Raw genomic sequence first — 17838 nt, 5'->3', positions numbered from 1 at the left:
TCACTTTTAATTGTTGACATTTTTTTCACCTCGTATCAGTTCAAAGTGACAACCCATTTTCTGTAAGCATTTTGAGTTACTTTGCTGCAGTGGCTACCAAAAAAAAAAAAATTCTTGAAAGTGTGTCTGACTGTGAATGGATAGACGTACCCACAAAACTTGTTTCAATCCATCCTTCCCAAGGATCCTCTGGGAGCAAGATCTTTGTAGACATGAACCCAACTGGAGAAACTAGTATCAAAATGATACCTCTCTGTATCTCTGCCATGTAGTATTAGTAAAAAGTAGGAAGAAAGCATAAAATTAGAGCCACTGTAGAAACAACCAGTGCAGTGACAATTTACCAAGCAATGACAATTATGCCTTTCAGCTGAGGCTGTTTCCAGCATATGGTATCCAGCAGGGATTTGTACTGATCTCTGTTGGCTCCAGCAGTTTCTTCTCCTTATCACCTCTTTACCTTAGCTTCTTTCCACACTTCCCTCTCTTACCACCTGTTGTCTTGCTCAGTTCATTTCTCTTCACTTCAGTCCTACCTCTAACTTAGCCACCATTCCCCCACCCCTTCCCAAACACAAATACCTGGAAAGCCTGCTTGGCTGTGACTGTCTTCTGTGGTTTATATGCTTTCCCTCCTCACCAGTCCATAATCCCTCTGGCTGAGGCCTTGCTCTGCTGCCTCAGCACAACATTTAGTACAACTGGGCCTTATGTTGGTGGTCCAAAGTCCTGCTCTTACAGCTGTGACCAAGGAGCTGTGGCTAGACCCCTGGTTTCTCTTCCCCTCACAGCATAAGCCTGAGGACAGCGTGGGCTCCCAGTTGGGCAGCTAAGGGAACCGTGACTCCTCTCGCTTCCTCCCCAGACAGCTTGACACACGGCCACAAGGCACTGCCACACAGCACAACCTCCCTGGCCACCTCCACGCTGCCCCAGCCCCGCAGTAACGCAGGGCCTCAGGCTAGACGGTACTCTTGGAGCCTGAGGGAGGTAAACCAACCTCCCGCCGTGCTGGGGCCTCACCCGCTGCGCTAGCATCAACTATGTGTGTGCTCGCTTAGCCAGCAGGGCAAGGGTAGGGGTGCCCCGCTCCCCGCCGGTGTCACACCTCGGGCTGGATGCGGGCTTCCGAGGGCCGGGCCGGGCCGGGCTCGAGGCGCGGCGGCGGGCGGCTGCGCTGTGAGGACGCGCCCTCGGGGCAGCGCCTCCCGTCGGCGCGCGCGTGCGCATGCACCAGCTCGCAGCGCGCTGCCGCAGCACGATCGCCCGCCTCGAGGCTCTCTGCGCATGCGCTGACGCCTTGCCGCGCGCCTGCAGGGCACTGCGCCTGCGCGGCTCCCCAGTCAGCCCGGGGAGTTGACTCTCCAACGGCTGCCGGTGAGAACTGCGCGTGCGCAGAGCTCCCCGCCCCGCCCCCTTCCGTTTCCCGGTTCCCTCGCCTCCGGGCCTCGCGGAGAAGCGGGAGGGGGGGGAGGTGCGCGGCGGCGCGCGTGCGCAGGAGGCCGCGAGGGTCCGGCGTGCTCCCGCCGCGCCGCCTCGTGCGCCAATCGGGCGCCGCCCCGCAGCGTCGCGCCGTCGCGGCCCGAGCGCGCCGTGCGTGCGTCCGTCCGTCCGTGCGTACGTCCGCTCGTGCGTGCGTGCGTGCGTGCGTGCGTGCTTGCGCTCGGCGGCGGCGGCGGCGGCGGCGGCGGCGGCGGCGCAGCGTCCCCTGCCCCGAATGAAAGGGACGGTCCTGGCGAGCGAGCGGCCGTGAGCGACCGGCGGTGACGGGGGGGTGGGGGTGTGCCCGAGCTGCTCCTCTCCCCGGCGCCCCACCCGCCACACGGGTGAGTGACTGACTGACCGACCGAGTGCCCAACCGCCTCGTTGCCCGCCCAGCCGCCTCTTTGCCGCGCGCCCGGGGCAGGCACGGCGCCCCCGGCCCGCCCGCCCGTAGCCCCCCGCCCCGGGAGCCCGCCCTGCCCTCCCGCTGCCTGGCCGCCGCCGGCCCCTGGGCCTCAGCGAGCCGCCCGCCCCCGGGAGGGTCCCGGCACCCAGCGCTGCCTCTTTAGGGGGCGCCCCCCGGTGCCGTTACCCGCCCCCCCTTCGCCCCCCGAGCCGACGGCAGCCGCTCGCTCCGCCCGCCTCGGCCCGCTCCCTCCTTCCCTGGAGGATCCGCCCCCCCTTGTCTGCGAGTCCCGTTTCCCCCAAAATTTGGTGACGAACGGGGAGGCGATCGCCTTCCCCGGCAGCCCCGCGTCCCACCGAGCCCCCCGCGGTAGGCCCTCCGTCGGGGAGGGGTCAGGCCCCGCCGGTGGTTGTGGCCGGGCCCCTGCGGGGGAAGTCGCGGCAGTCGCTCCCCAAAGCGGTGCCCGTGCCTCATCGATCCCCCCTGGGGAGGCGAGCGGCGGAGGTGCCGTTATCGGATCATCTCCCGCTCCCCGTGGGAGTATGTAAACTTTCCTGAAGATCGGTCTGTGCTGTCTGCCAGATCTTCCTTACCGCAGGCTCTTTTCGTGTAATTTTTAGTTACCTGCTCTATTCTTATTGTTTAGACTTTCCAGGGCTGGGCCTTCCCCCCTCTCCCTCCCCCCAGCCCCCCCGCCTTTGCCCCCACTTTGGTTTCTTTTTTTTAAGGAAGTTGCATGGATAAGTTCCTATCCTACTTTTTATAGAGGCTGTAGGATGCTGTGTGAACGTAACTCTTGGATAAAGATTTCCATGGGACTTGTGACTTTGGGTTCTCAACTGCAGACACCTACAGGATACCTCCCTTCTTCCCAGCTTCACTTCCCCCTCTCCAAAACAATGCCCCCAATGATGGGTGATTGGCTCTAGAAAGTAGAAAGCACTTGAAAGTTTCTTGAGCAGAGAATCTGGTATCTCTAGTGAGCATCTTGAAAAATTCGATGCAAGTATTTTCTGTAGCTTTTCCTGAGAGTCCAAATCACTTCAGCATGTCTAATGAAATTTTACAAAGCTTGTATACTTCTCTTGTAGGTTTTCCTTGGGTGTCTGAAATTTTCTTGATGTATAAATTTAAATCCTAAAAATTTTTTTGTATAATTTTGTAATCATAGAGGCCACACAGCAAAACAAACGTTACATGATAGGGTATAGCATATAGATCGCTGTCCTTTGTTGGAAATACAAGTGGGGCCTTAACTCCTATAAACAGGCAGCCGCTCTTGAAGCATATTCAGGCAATAAATAGAAATTAGAATCCAGGTTACTTTCCGTTCTTCGGTGCTGAACAATGTCTCATGCACCGAGAGCGTCCTTCTCTGCCTGAGAGTCATTGAACTTGCACTATTCTTTTACGTTTGAAAATCTGTTGTCTAGAAGGACTCAGTAAAATAATATGCAAGCTGTATGTCTTTGTAAAACATGCTGCTTTAGAGATAAAATAAAGGTGCTATTAGGGGAAGCACCATGTTGAATACTTCAGTGGACATTAAGAAACATGAATGCAAATGAACCAAAATTTTTGAGTGAAGAATCACTGAATGAGTTTCTACTTTTGTGATTTTAGGGTAGATGTAACTTTTCATTTTTTAGATCAAGCCTGTGGAAAATGTATCTATACGTAATAATCTGTGTTTTGTAGTACATATGTTCCATTTTGGTAGAGGGAGTGTAATAATCTCCTAGTGATTCCATAGTACATCGCTTTCTGTGATCCAATCTATAAGACTTTCTCTGACAAAGCTGACAAGCAAGATTCTGTCAACAGTATATTTAAACACTATTTTATAAGTCTTATTCATTTGTTAGCTTTTTAAATGTGGAAAACAGAAATATTGAGCTGTTTTTAAGTTGCATTATTTTTCTTGTTCCAATGAAATGTAGCTTGATACTTGGTAAACTGGATTAGTTGCTTTTGGGTGATTAACTTGAGAGATGAAAACAGAATTTTGAGTGTTTGCATTCAGAATTCTGTGTCTGTGATATAGCTGTGTAACTTGGTTCAACTTTTTCAGAAAATGGGTATTTTTAAATGGACAGGATAAGAAGTGCATTTTGGCGTAAAGAAAAGTGATCCCAGGGTAGTGTTTTCTCACATTTATGAGAAAGCAAACATAATTTAGGGAGAGGTCTACAGAAGAAATGCTTCTGAAATATTTCTCATGCTCAGTTTTTTTTCCTGCAGTCTTTAGAAATGTATAAATAGTGTTAATGCCTAGTGTTACAGAAAACACAAATGCAAAGAACGCATGCAGGATTGGAAAGAAAACTTTTAGATATCCTTGTAAAATGCTATCAGGGTAATTTAATCTGATGGTGAGAAGAATGTGAATTTACATTCTGGCATACCCTGATGCTTTTTGGTCTGTTTGTGTTTCGAATAATTTTTCAAGTGTTAAATTATTTATAATTGAATAAGTATTCCAAAACATAGTATATGCTAATTTAATTTTTTTTTGTTATAACATCAACATCCATGCATCATCAAGTAAATATTGGCATTATTTTTAGCTTCACTGTGAGCCTTAAAAAAATCTGATTATGCAAAAGTACTTCAAGAAGTTAGGTTACGTCAGGTTCTAGTATTGCTGTAATGACATGCCTTCTCGTGTCTGTTAGTGCACTGGAAGGCATAAAGCTGTGAGAAGATTTTTTTATAATCTTGTTTCTTGGAAAGTTACTATTCTTATAAATAAAAAATGATGAGAGCCACTTAGTAAATTTTTATGTGTTCTATAAATTATGTGCATTTTCTAAAATATGAATTTGCTTGTTAAATTGAAGAATAGCTTTTTTTTATAGTAGTAATTCTTATTCCTGTAAGTCAGTAGAACCTGCACGTGTGTTCAAGGAAATCCCTGATCTTCCTTTTAAGAAGTACTATCATTGCTGTCAATAAAGTGATAATATAACCTGAATATAAAATGAAACAGGTAGATCCAAATGAATGTGTATGTATATATCAAATTATTTATACCAAAGCAGAACTTCTTGCATTTTAAATTATTTTGTTAATATATTTCTAACCCATCACTGTGATTTATGTTGAGCTATTGAATGTGACCTGAGAACAAGAAATCTTTGTGATATTGTTTCCGACTTGTCTTTTGTAGGTCTTTTTCCTGCTTCCAAATTAATTTTTTTTTAAGTTTAAAAAAAAAATTTTAAAACCCCCACATTTGAAAATCTGTGTATCTTTCCTTCAGAAACCATTCCTTCTTTCTACTCAGAAGGGATTACAGAATGGTCTTGTTTTGTTTTTTCTTTAGAAGAATACAGTATAGTAATTCTTTTGTGTTTAACACTTAAGAACTCTCTATTGCCACTGCAAAAGGGTGTGACTAGTTTATCCAGATTGGCACATTTTTTGTGCAAATCAGCAAGATCTGAAATCTATGCATTCTTCTTATGAGTATGCGTCACTGGCTAGTAAACTGCTTTCCAGTTATAAAAGAAAGCAAATGAAGCTGTTGATAAAGCTAAGGCGATAGATACAGGACAGACACGGTTTGATGCAGGAGTTTTGTAGCAAACATTGCAAGACAGACAGTTAAAACAGTCTGTGAAAATCTGTTGAAACAGAAAGTGAGAATCTAAAAGGATTGTCTTTTAGTAGTAGTATATGCTGACAGAAACTTAATGACATGCCTCTGCTTTTGATTAGAAAAATAGTGAGTGATACTAGTATAACGAGAGTCTGACAGCACTGAGAAGCAGGCAGGTTTGCCTATGCAAATTTCAAAAAACACTTGTGCATTTCTGTGCAGGTCGCCATTGTAGCACAGTCCAGATGTATTGCAACTCTGCTATTCTTATGGCTGGATTTTATATTTTTTTCCAACAGAAATATTAAACTCTATGGTGGCTTTTCTTATTTAGATGAGTCTAATATAGGCAAAGGCTGAGGAGGATGCTTTTATTGCTGTTGTGGCCAATTCTGACAGTAAGGCTCAAATCTCCAAAGTAAAAAGCTGTAAGCAAGTCTATTTGAAGAGGATGATATTTTCTTTCTTGAGAGACGTAGAAACAAATGAACACAAACTACTTAATACTGGGCCAAGAAGCATGTACACTTGTTAGGTATTTTCACTTTTGAACTTGCAGTATCTGCCCCATTAGGGGATTGGGACCTCAATGTTGCATTTTAAAATGTGTTGCTGGTAACACATGAAAAGTTTGTGATTCGTGTTGAGTTTAATTTTAAGTTACTTTTCTTAGATGAGAATAGCGGTACTTACTGCAAACTAGTATGGTACTGCTGAATTAACTGTGGGTCTTGAAAAGGTTTCCATTGCAGTGCGTTAGTCATAGATCCTTCTAAAATTTTGTTCCTAACGCTGTTTGACTAGCCACAGTGTATCTATGAAATACCTAAAATGGTAACGTTTTATCTTCTCATCTCTGCCCTCATCTGAGGGTAGTTACTCATCTGCCCTGCTACTTTGTGAGCTTTTACACTCAAAACCTATTCTGAACGCGATGCTGGACTCTTGGGTTTTTCTTTGGTTCTGTTTTTGAAGAACTTCAGTAGCATGAATTTTATTGCATGCACAGGTAGTGCATTTTCTACAAAGTCCTTTGCTGTAATAAATAACCATAAGAATGGGATGAAAGATTTTCAGTAACTTTTTCCTCTAATGATTGCTGTACTTTTTGTATTTTCCATTTATTTCTTATTTTCCCTGTAAGTTTTATATTAGTATCCAAAGTTTAATATTAATGTTCAAACTTTTTTGCCTAAAGAACTAGTTCTGCTCGCTGATACAATTTCATAAAAAGTTGGCAAAATACTGCCTCTGTTGGGTGCATGTTTATTTGGATATATTGTAGTAGTGTAAAGAAAAGGGTAAAAAGGGACAGATCATTTTCAAGCAACCAATATTATATTTATAAAACTGTAAGTTAAATTGCCTTTTGTTGATGTTAACATGCTGATTGCACCTTTTTTTTCTGTAGCGTTGAGAGGATTGAGGTGGCATTCTAAGGTCATTTAAAATCATGACAAGCTCAGTTGGACAGAAAAAAGTCTCTTCAAGACAAAGGAAGTGTGGTTTTTGTAGATCTAATAAAGATAATGAATGTGGACAATTATTGATGTCAGAAAACCAGAAGGTGGCAGCACATCACAAATGTATGGTAAGTAACCCATAGAAAAAAGGAAAGGAATGTAGTGAGCTAGTAAAAGACTACAAATGAATGAAAAATTCAACCAGCTGTGGCATTGGCACAAATGATCAATCATTGTAATTTGAAGTTTTGTGGGTTTCATATATATAAATGTTCTACATCACTTATACCCTTAAAACTTAAAAAATAAGTTTTGTTTTTATAATTTTAGCTGTTCTCATCTGCACTGGTATCTTCACACACTGATAATGAGAGTCTTGGTGGATTCTCTATTGAAGATATTCAGAAAGAAATAAAGAGAGGCACTAAACTGGTAAGTCTCTATTTTTGGCTCTTGAAAATGGAAGACAATACTTTCTTACCTTCTGTAAAGTTTACCATGAAATTGTTCAGTGTATTATATATATGTATTTCTTTTTTTTAAAGTGCTACCTTTGTGTGAGCTCTAAGGTAATGGACAACTTACAGAAGAAGATGTTGAAGTAAAATTGGTCTCAGATTTACGAAAAGAAAACCTCAGTACATATGATTGTACTTATATTGAAATGAAATTTAAATGTCAGTTAACCAACCCTTTGAAGTGTCTTTAGGAAAAGATAAAAAGTAGTTTGTTTATTTCAGCCAAGTTCTGCGCTCATGTAAACATGTTGTTTTAAGAATTGTAGCTTAATCATGGAATTATTAAAAAATAAATCCAGAATTATTATTTTTACAGTCACTTTTCTCCTCACAGAAGCAAATGTAGATGGTTGTAGCAGATATGCATTTTTTCCAAGTAACTTTGAAAACTCATCTACAGAATATGCCCATTTTTCATGGGCTGCATATAAACAATAGCATTTTCTAAATTTATATTTCTAATCCAGTAATTTCTATTTAATATTTTCTGTTAGATTTCAGAAAGAAACCCACATTCTAGGGACCTGGAGAGGGTATTATTGTGCCTTTACCAGTATTTGGTTTTGCTGCCAAAATCTGGTTTTAACTACCAAAGGTACTTTTATTGCTTCCTTTTATATTGATTTAATAGATGATTCTCTGAATATAGACGTCATATGAGGTATGTGGGTACAATAGTGATTACAGCTCTACCAAATTCGTGAGAATTGAGCAGCAATGACTTTTTTTTAATTCCCAAAAAGCTAATTCAGGATTTTTTTTTTTATTTAGAACTAGTTGTTTTCCACTTGGGGAAATGAGTGAGGCTTTTTAAAAATCTTTTTAACAAATGATCAATTCACTCCTCGCATTAAAAATTTTCAGCTTAGTTGTTTAAAGCACTCTTACGTATTTACCAATTCTTGGACTACTAAGAGTAGTCCGAAGAATTATTGTAGAACTACAATTATATAATAATAGTCTAATATTTCATCCAGGGTTTCATCTGAATCTTTTCCAATGCAGGGAACTTTATTTGCTCTAATTAGCTGAAGCATAAAGAAATAACTATTCACAAGTCATTCAAGTTGTGGTTAGGAATTTCCAAAGAACATGGTAGTAAATGGAACTACAGATCATAAAGAAACTTTTTGATTCTTGGGTCTCTTCAATATTTTTTGAAGGTTATTCCTTTTTATGTCACTGGTGGTTTCTGTCTTTCTGCTTCTGAGTTTCTTTATGTTCCTTCACTGATGCAACAGCTGGGTACATTCTTGGAGCTCACTAGCTGTACGTATCAGGCACTTTGTTCAGCTTTTTGCAGAAAACCTGGATCTGGTTAACCTTGTAGATTCATAGTCCTGAGATGTTTCCTGTTTGGAGAGAATTTACAAGATAATTTTAGATCTTAGCTTAGGTGCCTTATCTCTGTCCGGAGCTGTCAGAAAACGACAGCTCTGAGTCACTTTCTGGAGGAATCTGTCTTTCTCCATTGACTTGTATAGGAAGCTTAAAGCTAAATGTTTATAGTTAGCCCAAATTACCCCCTCTAAGGTCTGCTTTCTGTTTTGGCCTGTTCTTTTATGTGGGAACACATTGAGCAAAAATACCTCAGCGCGGTGCACTGGGTTAAGTAATCATATCGATAGCTTGGACTAAATTTGTCTGCTGACAGATTTTACGTAGTTGCTCTCCTTCAGGAGGTGCTGACCAGGTATGCACTGAAAATTGAGGCCTGTTCATTACTGAAGTGATAATGACTGACACGTAGAACCTTTTTGATGGTAATATATTTCTGTCCGAGAAAAGTTTGTAGGTTCAAACCTTAATAGGCCAGTCATAAAAACTTGTGAAGTCTAAACATTTGGGAGTACAAGGCACTGATATCATTATTATTTCTGTTAGCTGTGCATGGGAGGATTTTTTTTCAGCTTGTCAAACTTCACATATACCTGATATATCTTGGGAATTAATTAATCTGTTGACAGTGACCATTTGGACAGCAGGACTTGTACCAATGGAATAAATATTTTATTACTGTCAGGAAACGTAAACCAATAAATCAATACAAAAAATTCCTGTGATCTGTTTTGTTCATACAGATACATCATAGTGTTCATGAAAAGAAAGTTTTCTTTTAGTCGTTTCTGGCTTTAAAAATCCTGAAGTACTGACTAAAATTGATTGGATGGATATAATTTCAACCTAGGCTTTTATAAAGAGCTTTGATCGGCCATTATTATCATAGAATCATTAGAATCATAGAATCATTAAGGTTGGAAAAGACCTCTAAGATCATTGAGAGTCCAACCGTATTAAGCCATAACATATAGCAAATTTATGAGATAAAATACCCATACAAATTAGATGACAACTAGGGAATGGTATATAACTATACCATTTCAGAGCTTGCAGAGGAGTAAATGGAGATGATCCAAGGCTTTGACATTTTTACTGTTCAGTTAACTTTGTTAAAATTGAAAAACAGGATGATGATACATAACTTTGGTGATATGTTTATTTGGTATATTTGAGGCTAACAAGAACTTGAGTGAGCTAGTGCGGTGGGCAGAAAGTGTATTCCACAAAGATATATTTAAGGAGTATCCTACATTGCACACTTACGGTTATGGATTTGCAATTAATCTTTAGGGGGTGTGGGCAATGTGCAGGATGCAAACAAAAAGCTCCAATTGTCTTGTGAGGGGAGTTTAATGGGAAATTCTGAGATTTTTGGGCAATATTATGTCAGTAGAAAATAATATAGAGAAAAATATTGTTATAATATCAATTACTTCTTCTCATAACATAGTATGAGAAGGGCAGTGAACAATTTAGAAGCATGATAGTTGGTGTGTCCTAAGCAATGATGAGTCTAATATGAGAAGAATGAATTATTGGGGAAGAAGAGTAAAGCAACAGGCTCTCATTTAACCTTTTCTGCAATATAAGTATGAAGAGCAAAATTTAGTATAATTGAAATAAATTCATTGTATTTAACAAATACTTTACTAAATTCAGTGTTTTGGAAATAACTTAAGGAAATAACTGTATAGAAAAAAGAGGTGTAGTTAGCTGCTGAGGCTAACGTAAATTTGCAGATGATCAGTATTTCTGACTCTGCAAGATTCATTGCCAAATGGCTGTCTTTTTCTTTTTCTCCGACCTTCAGACTATCCTTGGGAGTGGTATATTTAGGTGAATAGCTGCAGCACTTTCATCAAACACATGATATTCCACAAAAGTAAATTACTTATTTTCTTCATTGAATTGATAATCAATATATGATGGTTATTGTATTGTTGCATAATTGCAACAAAATTCTCCTTGATTTTAAAATAACTTATGAAAAATACCTGAGAGCAGGAAGAGTAATGCCAAGTGCATAACTCAATTTATTTTGTCACCAGAAGGGGTAACTATATTATTTTTAAACTTAGAAACACTAAGCCAACAGTAACATAAATTGTGTTTTCTTTTTCTTTACAGATGTGCTCTTTATGCCATTGTCCTGGAGCGACCATTGGCTGTGATGTGAAAACATGTCACAAGACATATCACTACTACTGTGCTTTGCATGATAAAGCTCAGATAAGAGAGAAACCCTCACAAGGCATTTACATGTAACTATTATTTATTTGCTATGTTTATTTTTGTATTTATATTTCACGTTCTTTGTTTAAAAAAAAAAAACAACAACAACAAAGCAAAAAAAACCACTTTTGGAATCTAAACAAAACTTGCAAAAAAATTCTAATGATGATTGTGGCATTCAAAATAGTGATGTGCTAGAAAAGCATATTTTCACTGCAAGATTTGTATATCAGTGAGTCTTACAAGTGGGAGAAAAATGTACTGGCATTTAAATTTAAAAGATGAGTAAATAATCTGTGAATCGTGACTGACTTGACAGTTTTCAACTACTTTGTTTATAGGATTTTATGTCGAAAACACAAGAAAACTACGCATAACTCTGAAGGTAAAATTATTCAATATAAATTTTTCCCATTGTAGAAAGATACTTTGGTTAAATTTAATTTTTTTGGAGAATATAAATGTTTTCAGTAAAAATTAGAACTACATTTTTTTGAGAAATAATGAGTTTGGAAGCCCATCTGATTTCTGTATTTTCTCTAAAAATTATTGGTTGAGGTGGAGAAAAACCAAAACAAATTTTAGGATGTTTGAAAGATTTGATGTTCTATCAAAACAAAGTTTCAGTAGAAGTAATGCATTCCCTTCTGGGAAGAAGCTGGCTTATATTTGTAGTTAAATATTCACAATATTAACCTCTAAAATATTTTGTCAGGTAACAGCTGATTTTTGCTATTGCTAACGTTCCTAAATATTCACTATTTTTTTGAACTGTTAAATAGAGTTTAACTCTTCAAATAAGAAGGACCCAATAGTAAATGAAAAGGTTTGTGATCAGATCACTTATAGATATATTTCTGAGTAATTTTGATAAACAAAAAAGCTATATGGATACATTCATAAAAGCTGTGCATCTTTGCAGAGGAGAGTAGTGAAATGCGCAAGGGGTGATATGCCACAAACGTAGATAAATCGTGGTCTGTTAAAATTCCAAACTAGTTGTGCTATTGTGTATTTATGCAGGTATTTTTCCTTTTTCCTTTTTTCTGCTGTATCTGAATTTGGGTAGGCGAACAGTTGTTAGTTTACTTTTGGCATTGCTTTCACATCAGATTTAACTAATGAGTACGTGACTCTTTATTTAGTGAAGATCAAATTTCATAAATTACTTCAGTCTCTTTCTGCCAAATGTATTTTTAAGATAATATACTACTTCTTATGCTACGGGTAGTAGATATATTAATGGTAAGGTTTGGATGTTACTTCAATATTCAGAAAGCTATTGAAGGCAGTAGAAAATCCCAAGTGAAAACTGATTTTTTTTTTTTTTTTTTTTTTTGTCTATTCGAATAATTATTGTCGTGTGCTTTGTATAAAACACTCTCTGGTTTTGCTATTACTAGGTTTAAACAAGAAGAGCAGTATACGTGTAATATTAATTCTCCAAAGAGACAGGGCCACATTATCTTGTAGTTTGGTACTTTGTTTCTTTGTTTTGGGGTTTGTTTTGCTTGTTAGCAGAAACAGAATATGAAAGACATTTGAGTCCAGAGAGAAGTTAATCTCTTTGACTGTATTTAAACATAATCTTCTATACTTATTCACAAATGGCTCAGTGTTTGACATCTGTTGAAAAATGCCTCCTATTCTGCATGGAACCCAATGCCAATGGATGACTCTTTCTGCTTGGAATTCCTCGCAGGATCTGAACTTGTGCTTTTCTTTAAGAGTTTTCAGAAACCATTTTCTCCAATTCTACGATGTCATTCTCTAACAGCAAAGGCTTTTAAATTTTATGTGGATATATTTGTCTGAGAAGACATGGGAAAAATTACTAGAGGCATAGTGGCTTTTTTCTTAAATGTTGATGATGGCAGTTTATTAAAACATTAAACTAGACTCATCCAAAGAGACTTTTAGATTGAGGGTAGGAGAAGGAGGAATAAACAACATCATTCAGAAAAACCAAGGCCAAAGAACCCAATAGTATCTTACTTAGCATTTAACTTTGTACTAATTTTTTTTGTTTAAAATATTTAGTTTTGTTATGCTTTACACTTCTGGAAAAACTTCACATTTTTGTTTTCTGGTTTTTGTTTAATATTTGACTGAAGTTTTACCCAGTGCTCTTTCCCAAAGAATATGTTCTCTTTTTAGTCCATACAGTTTTGGGAACTATACCCATAGAATATTATTACTTACAGTTATGGATGTGATAATGCCAGAAGATGGGGCTCTTTTGTGATAGACGTCCTTTAAATCAAAGAAAGTAAAAATTCATATTGCATCTGTCTTATGGAAATGACTTAGAGCATTTTATAGCAGTGGTATTTTGCTGCACTGAAAACTAATTACGTTTAGAAGACAGAAATATACTGTGGTTTTCAGAGTTCAAGAAGGAGCTTTGGAGGGTTTGTTTCTTAATATTTAAATGCTGAAGTTTGCTCAGTGAAATGGTAACTGGAAGATGTTGGATGGTGAGATTAAGCTTTATATATGTATTTTGTTGGTTTATTTCTTGAGGAAAATGTGAATATCAAAGAGGAATTCAAATGTGAAAGAATGGTGGTGTGTGAAACCAGAAAGGACTTGCAGAGAAGAGTGACTAGACTAGCTAGGGATACTAGATGCTAACATAACGACTTTTTTTGTTCTCTTGTTTTTGTTTCATTTTCATGAGTCCTTGCTCTCAGCAGTGCTTTCATACCAGGATAGTTAAACTCATCTGTGGTTATGTCACTCAATGTAGGTGCACAGAGGCACTGGAATTATCCGTCGTTTTTGATGGAAACTTGTTGCTCCTGCTCTGGGATGCTGTTTTTTTTTTTTTCTTGGTCAGTATAGAACATCTGGTTTTTTATCCTTTGTTCTCTGTATCCAGATTTAATTGTTGCAGTCCAAATATTTTTATTATGGCACTTCTATTAGTGGATGTTGGAAGAGTTTTTAGGAGTGTTTGGTTTGGTGCAGTCAGAACAGTTTATTTTCTGTAGGCAGTACTGCTGCGTAATAGTGAGATTTTTTTCTTTCCTTCCCTAGAAAATAGATGCTTTTGGGGGCATACTTGTTCAAGTCTGAGATCTGGTTAATGTACCTTTTGTTAGAAGTTCTACTTTAAAAAGAATATCTGTTAACCATTTAATAACAGTTAAATAAAATTTCTTGAGGCTGCATGGAAATGTGGTTGAAGGACTTATGTTGAAATTAAAGTTACCCAGTTAAAACCTAATAAGAAGGACCTCTTAGATGTTATTTATTGCTGTCATGAAGTTCAAGTGGTGCGAGAATTCATCAGACTAAGTATCTCTACTCATCAAGACAAAATTAATGAGCGAGGAGTTGCTGAACTACCTTCTCTTTTCTCTGAATATAAAAATAGGAAACATGGCAGCAAAGTATTGTGCTCTTAAATTCATTATCTGTTTCAGCAGATTGTTGGGTTTGTCTAATTTATCTGTATGGCCTAGCCTTCAGGTGTCATAGAATAGAAAAATTGTATTTCTCCTATATTTCCTTTGTGTATATATATATTTCAGAGTGATTCTTCTGTGCTGTGTTCCCACTAACTGGAAAAAGGGCAGTAAACATGAGGTTCTCTCACACTTTGTACTAGGCTGTGGCTGTGAGGTCAACAGCTTTGAAGACACCTGCTTAGAGGAGCAGACCAAGTTACTGAAAGCTTCATGTCTAGATTTTTGTCTTGCTAGTTACAAATCTAACAAAATAATCTGACCTGAACTTCAAGTAATAGTTTAACTCATAATTTAGGCAAGCCGTCTAAGTTTCCAGTACCTAATAGGCTACAGGAATTGGTGCCAGTGCTTTCAAACTATCACAGCTAACTATTAGTTGAATTACTGTTCAGTTTGATACAATTGCATTTATTCTTTTTGAAGAATAGAGTATTGTTGAACTAAGGTTTTGGAACTGTTTGTTAGAATTTATTCCAATATACTGGAAATAATTGTTGAAAAATTTAAAATCTGGTATCTTTCAGTTCCCTGCAGGTGGGGCTGCCCTGGCCCCTGTGTTGAATTTAAAACAAATTCAGCTGATCAGGAATAGTTTCATATAAACTGAGATAAGAATGTAATTTCATTCTTCTGTTACATAGTAATAAAGAATAATGTAAAGAATAATGTTACATAGTAGTAAAGAACAAAGAATAATAAAGACAGCCATGTGACTATCTATTGTTAATGTTTAAAACAGATGCTTGGGAACTGTGGGGTCAGAAAATAAAGTGTCCATAATTCCTATTGTAGCTGTACTCAAAGCCTCAGGGAATTATGTTTCCACAATGGAAATAAGGACATTACCTGTCTCAGCATCCTTTTCATGTTATGCTAAAGATCAAACATGAAATCTGTGCTTTTCATACTGCTCAGTAAGTTGAGTCAGGATGATATTTCTCTGTGAGGCCTATTTAGAGATGCTGCAATCTATATCAAACCCAGTACTTTTTTCAAAGCGCTGTGTAAGCCAGACGCTGGCAGGAAAAACATCTGAAACTTTCTGGCATTATAGTTAGGTAATATCCTGATTCATCTTTGGATTCTTTAATCAGTTTTTGTTCATAGTTGCATTTTCTGTAACGCTGTTCACAGCATAAGCTTGCCTAACATTGTATGCATTAATGCAGTCAGGTATAAAAGTTTCCGTAACATTGCAGTTTGGTGTCGTTTCAGTTCTGCTGGTGGATGGTAGCAAATTCTTCCTAGGCTCTGGTAACTCAGCTTTCTTGTTGTCTGTCTTATGGAGAATGCTGCTCTGAATGTGGCATCAAATGTATACCTAGTGTTACGACAAAAACAGTTGGTCCAGACAGTAAGTTAGCAATCTCCTATGCAGTCCATTATAGACTAGTGAGGTATTTTGCAGAAGCATCGCAGTGGTGTTTTCTTATGGAAAAATGCACAGCTAATGGAAAAGGAAAAAATGTAACATAATGTGGTGAATGGTTTGTCCTGTCTGAGGAGCTGTCCTGTGGTGTTTACGTTATAATTCTCCTTCCTATCTAGGCAAGATGTTATACAAATAGAAACTTGGTCAGGTAACTCATACTTAACAGGTTTATCATACCAGTTATCATAAGCTTTCTGATTATGCAGATAAGCTAAGTATATTGTCTGTCTTCAGTCTTTGCCAATGATTGTTTGCTTGAAGAAGCATTTAGATATGAAGGACTATTTTATTCATTTTCTATGTTAAATGTACTTAATTAAAGAAATAATCTCAAATACTTCGTAACATAGATACTATTCAGTCAAAAATAGCTTTTGGACAAGAGTCATCAGTTCCTTGAGGTATTGGAAAACACATTAGTGATGGGACCTAAGGAGTAATTTAATTTTTTTCCTCTCCACTCTTACTTTCTCCAGTGTAGATATGTTTCATGTAACTTAGTCTTTTTCCATTTTTTTTAGAAAAAAAAACCTAAAAATTATATTCAGCATTTTGATTGTTAATTTCTCATCATTTGCTGATAAAAGCTACTATTACTTCATGATCAGTTTACCTGATTCTGTATTTGCTTGCAAGGGTTTTTATGCAAATCTCTGGTTCTTGTTAATGCTTATAGATGCATTCACATTTTTATTATTGACTACTGGGACAATAAGGTTTTCTGGGTTTTTTGACATTTCTTTTCAATTTAAAATAATTATGTTGCCACATATGGTTCATTGGGTTTCAGCGGTATTTTAAGGACATCTTACTTTAACATGCTATAGTACTTTCTTCTTTCTCTGTTACATGCAGTTTCTCTTCTAAGAAGTAAGGTTGATTTTTGTTCTTTGTAATTTCTAGAGTTTCTCTTTTATCCCAAATGCGCTGTAAAGCTTTAAATACATACGTGTGATTTCAGATTTACATAACAGCATGTCTAAGCTACTTCCACATTCTACATTTTGGCTTCTTTTTATGTACAGTCCTACTTGCAAATATATTTTGCCAGTCAGTTTTGTTTATTATCTTGTTCATACAGACTTAGCCCCCTTTGCTTCTGGCTCACTTAATCTATTGTTTAAGGTAATGTAGGAGGTGGATACAGAGAGCAGTATTAGCCTTTATTATACACATCCTCTTTTTATTTGTTCTTTCACAACCTTTAAATCACTTAATTCTTTTATTACTTTGCTTTTACCTAGCTTTTGGAAAAGGGTGATTCCATGTGTATTTCAAGCTGATGCAATATAGAATAGATCAGTGATATCTCAACCTCTTCTCTGCCAAGCCTTATTTTAAACAGCAAAACATCCTGATCCTTTTTCCTTCTAGTCATGATCAAAGGAGAATTTTTAGATTTCTCTCTGAAGCTGAGTCTCCCTGTTAACAGTTTATGTAATACAGCATTTTGCTAGTCTTCTTTTTGTGGTACTTTGTACTGCTCATGGATTTCTAAAATGCAAATTTGGGGCTTGTTGGTGCTCATCTTTTCGCTCATCACGAATTTAAAATATCATGTTCTTAGGTGCTTTTTAAAATGTAGAATATTTCCTCTTGATTTCTACCCCCACCCCTCCTTCTCAGACCGTATTGGGTGTTAAGCTTGTTTTTTCAGATATAGCATTTAGGGACTTCTGAGGAAAGTTCATAAGATACCTCCTTTGAAGACTTTAGATAAAATTATGTTGAGAATATTGTGATGATTCTAAAAATCAATGCAGTAATGGGATATGGGATGGGGGGCAGTTGAAGAATATCTAGGGAATCTCAGGGGATTCAGAGTATGGGTGATATCCATGATAAAACGTCATCTGGTCAGGGAGGAGTTGAACAACTTTTTGTGTTTTC

The 17838-nt window shown here is 38.2% G+C and overlaps 1 protein-coding gene across 5 annotated transcripts in view; it reads left to right on the top strand.

Annotated features, from left to right (window-relative positions):
- Positions 1 to 1549: 1549 nt before the first annotated feature.
- The window catches only part of PHF6 (PHD finger protein 6), a 33589-nt gene continuing 17300 nt past the window's right edge, over positions 1550 to 17838 (top strand). For 3 of the 5 annotated variants that reach the window (XR_012675544.1, XM_075162040.1, XM_075162039.1), the window contains exons 1-5: positions 1638 to 1826; positions 6901 to 7080; positions 7283 to 7384; positions 10939 to 11072; positions 11385 to 11428. Coding sequence is in view for 2 of the 5 variants with exons in the window: in XM_075162040.1 (XP_075018141.1) it covers positions 6943 to 7080; positions 7283 to 7384; positions 10939 to 11072; positions 11385 to 11428 (418 nt within the window). In the remaining 3 variants the exon portion in view is untranslated. Of the gene's footprint in view, positions 1827 to 6900; positions 7081 to 7282; positions 7385 to 10938; positions 11073 to 11384; positions 11429 to 17838 lie in introns of all 5 variants that reach the window. The other 2 variants (XR_012675545.1, XR_012675543.1) reach the window with 2 other exon arrangements.

The sequence above is a fragment of the Calonectris borealis genome, chromosome 13 (genome assembly GCF_964195595.1).
Source record: "Calonectris borealis chromosome 13, bCalBor7.hap1.2, whole genome shotgun sequence".
Taxonomy (NCBI): Eukaryota; Metazoa; Chordata; class Aves; order Procellariiformes; family Procellariidae; genus Calonectris; species Calonectris borealis.
The sequence above is the reverse complement of the archived record's forward strand: the minus strand, read 5'-3'. Positions and strand labels throughout refer to the sequence as shown.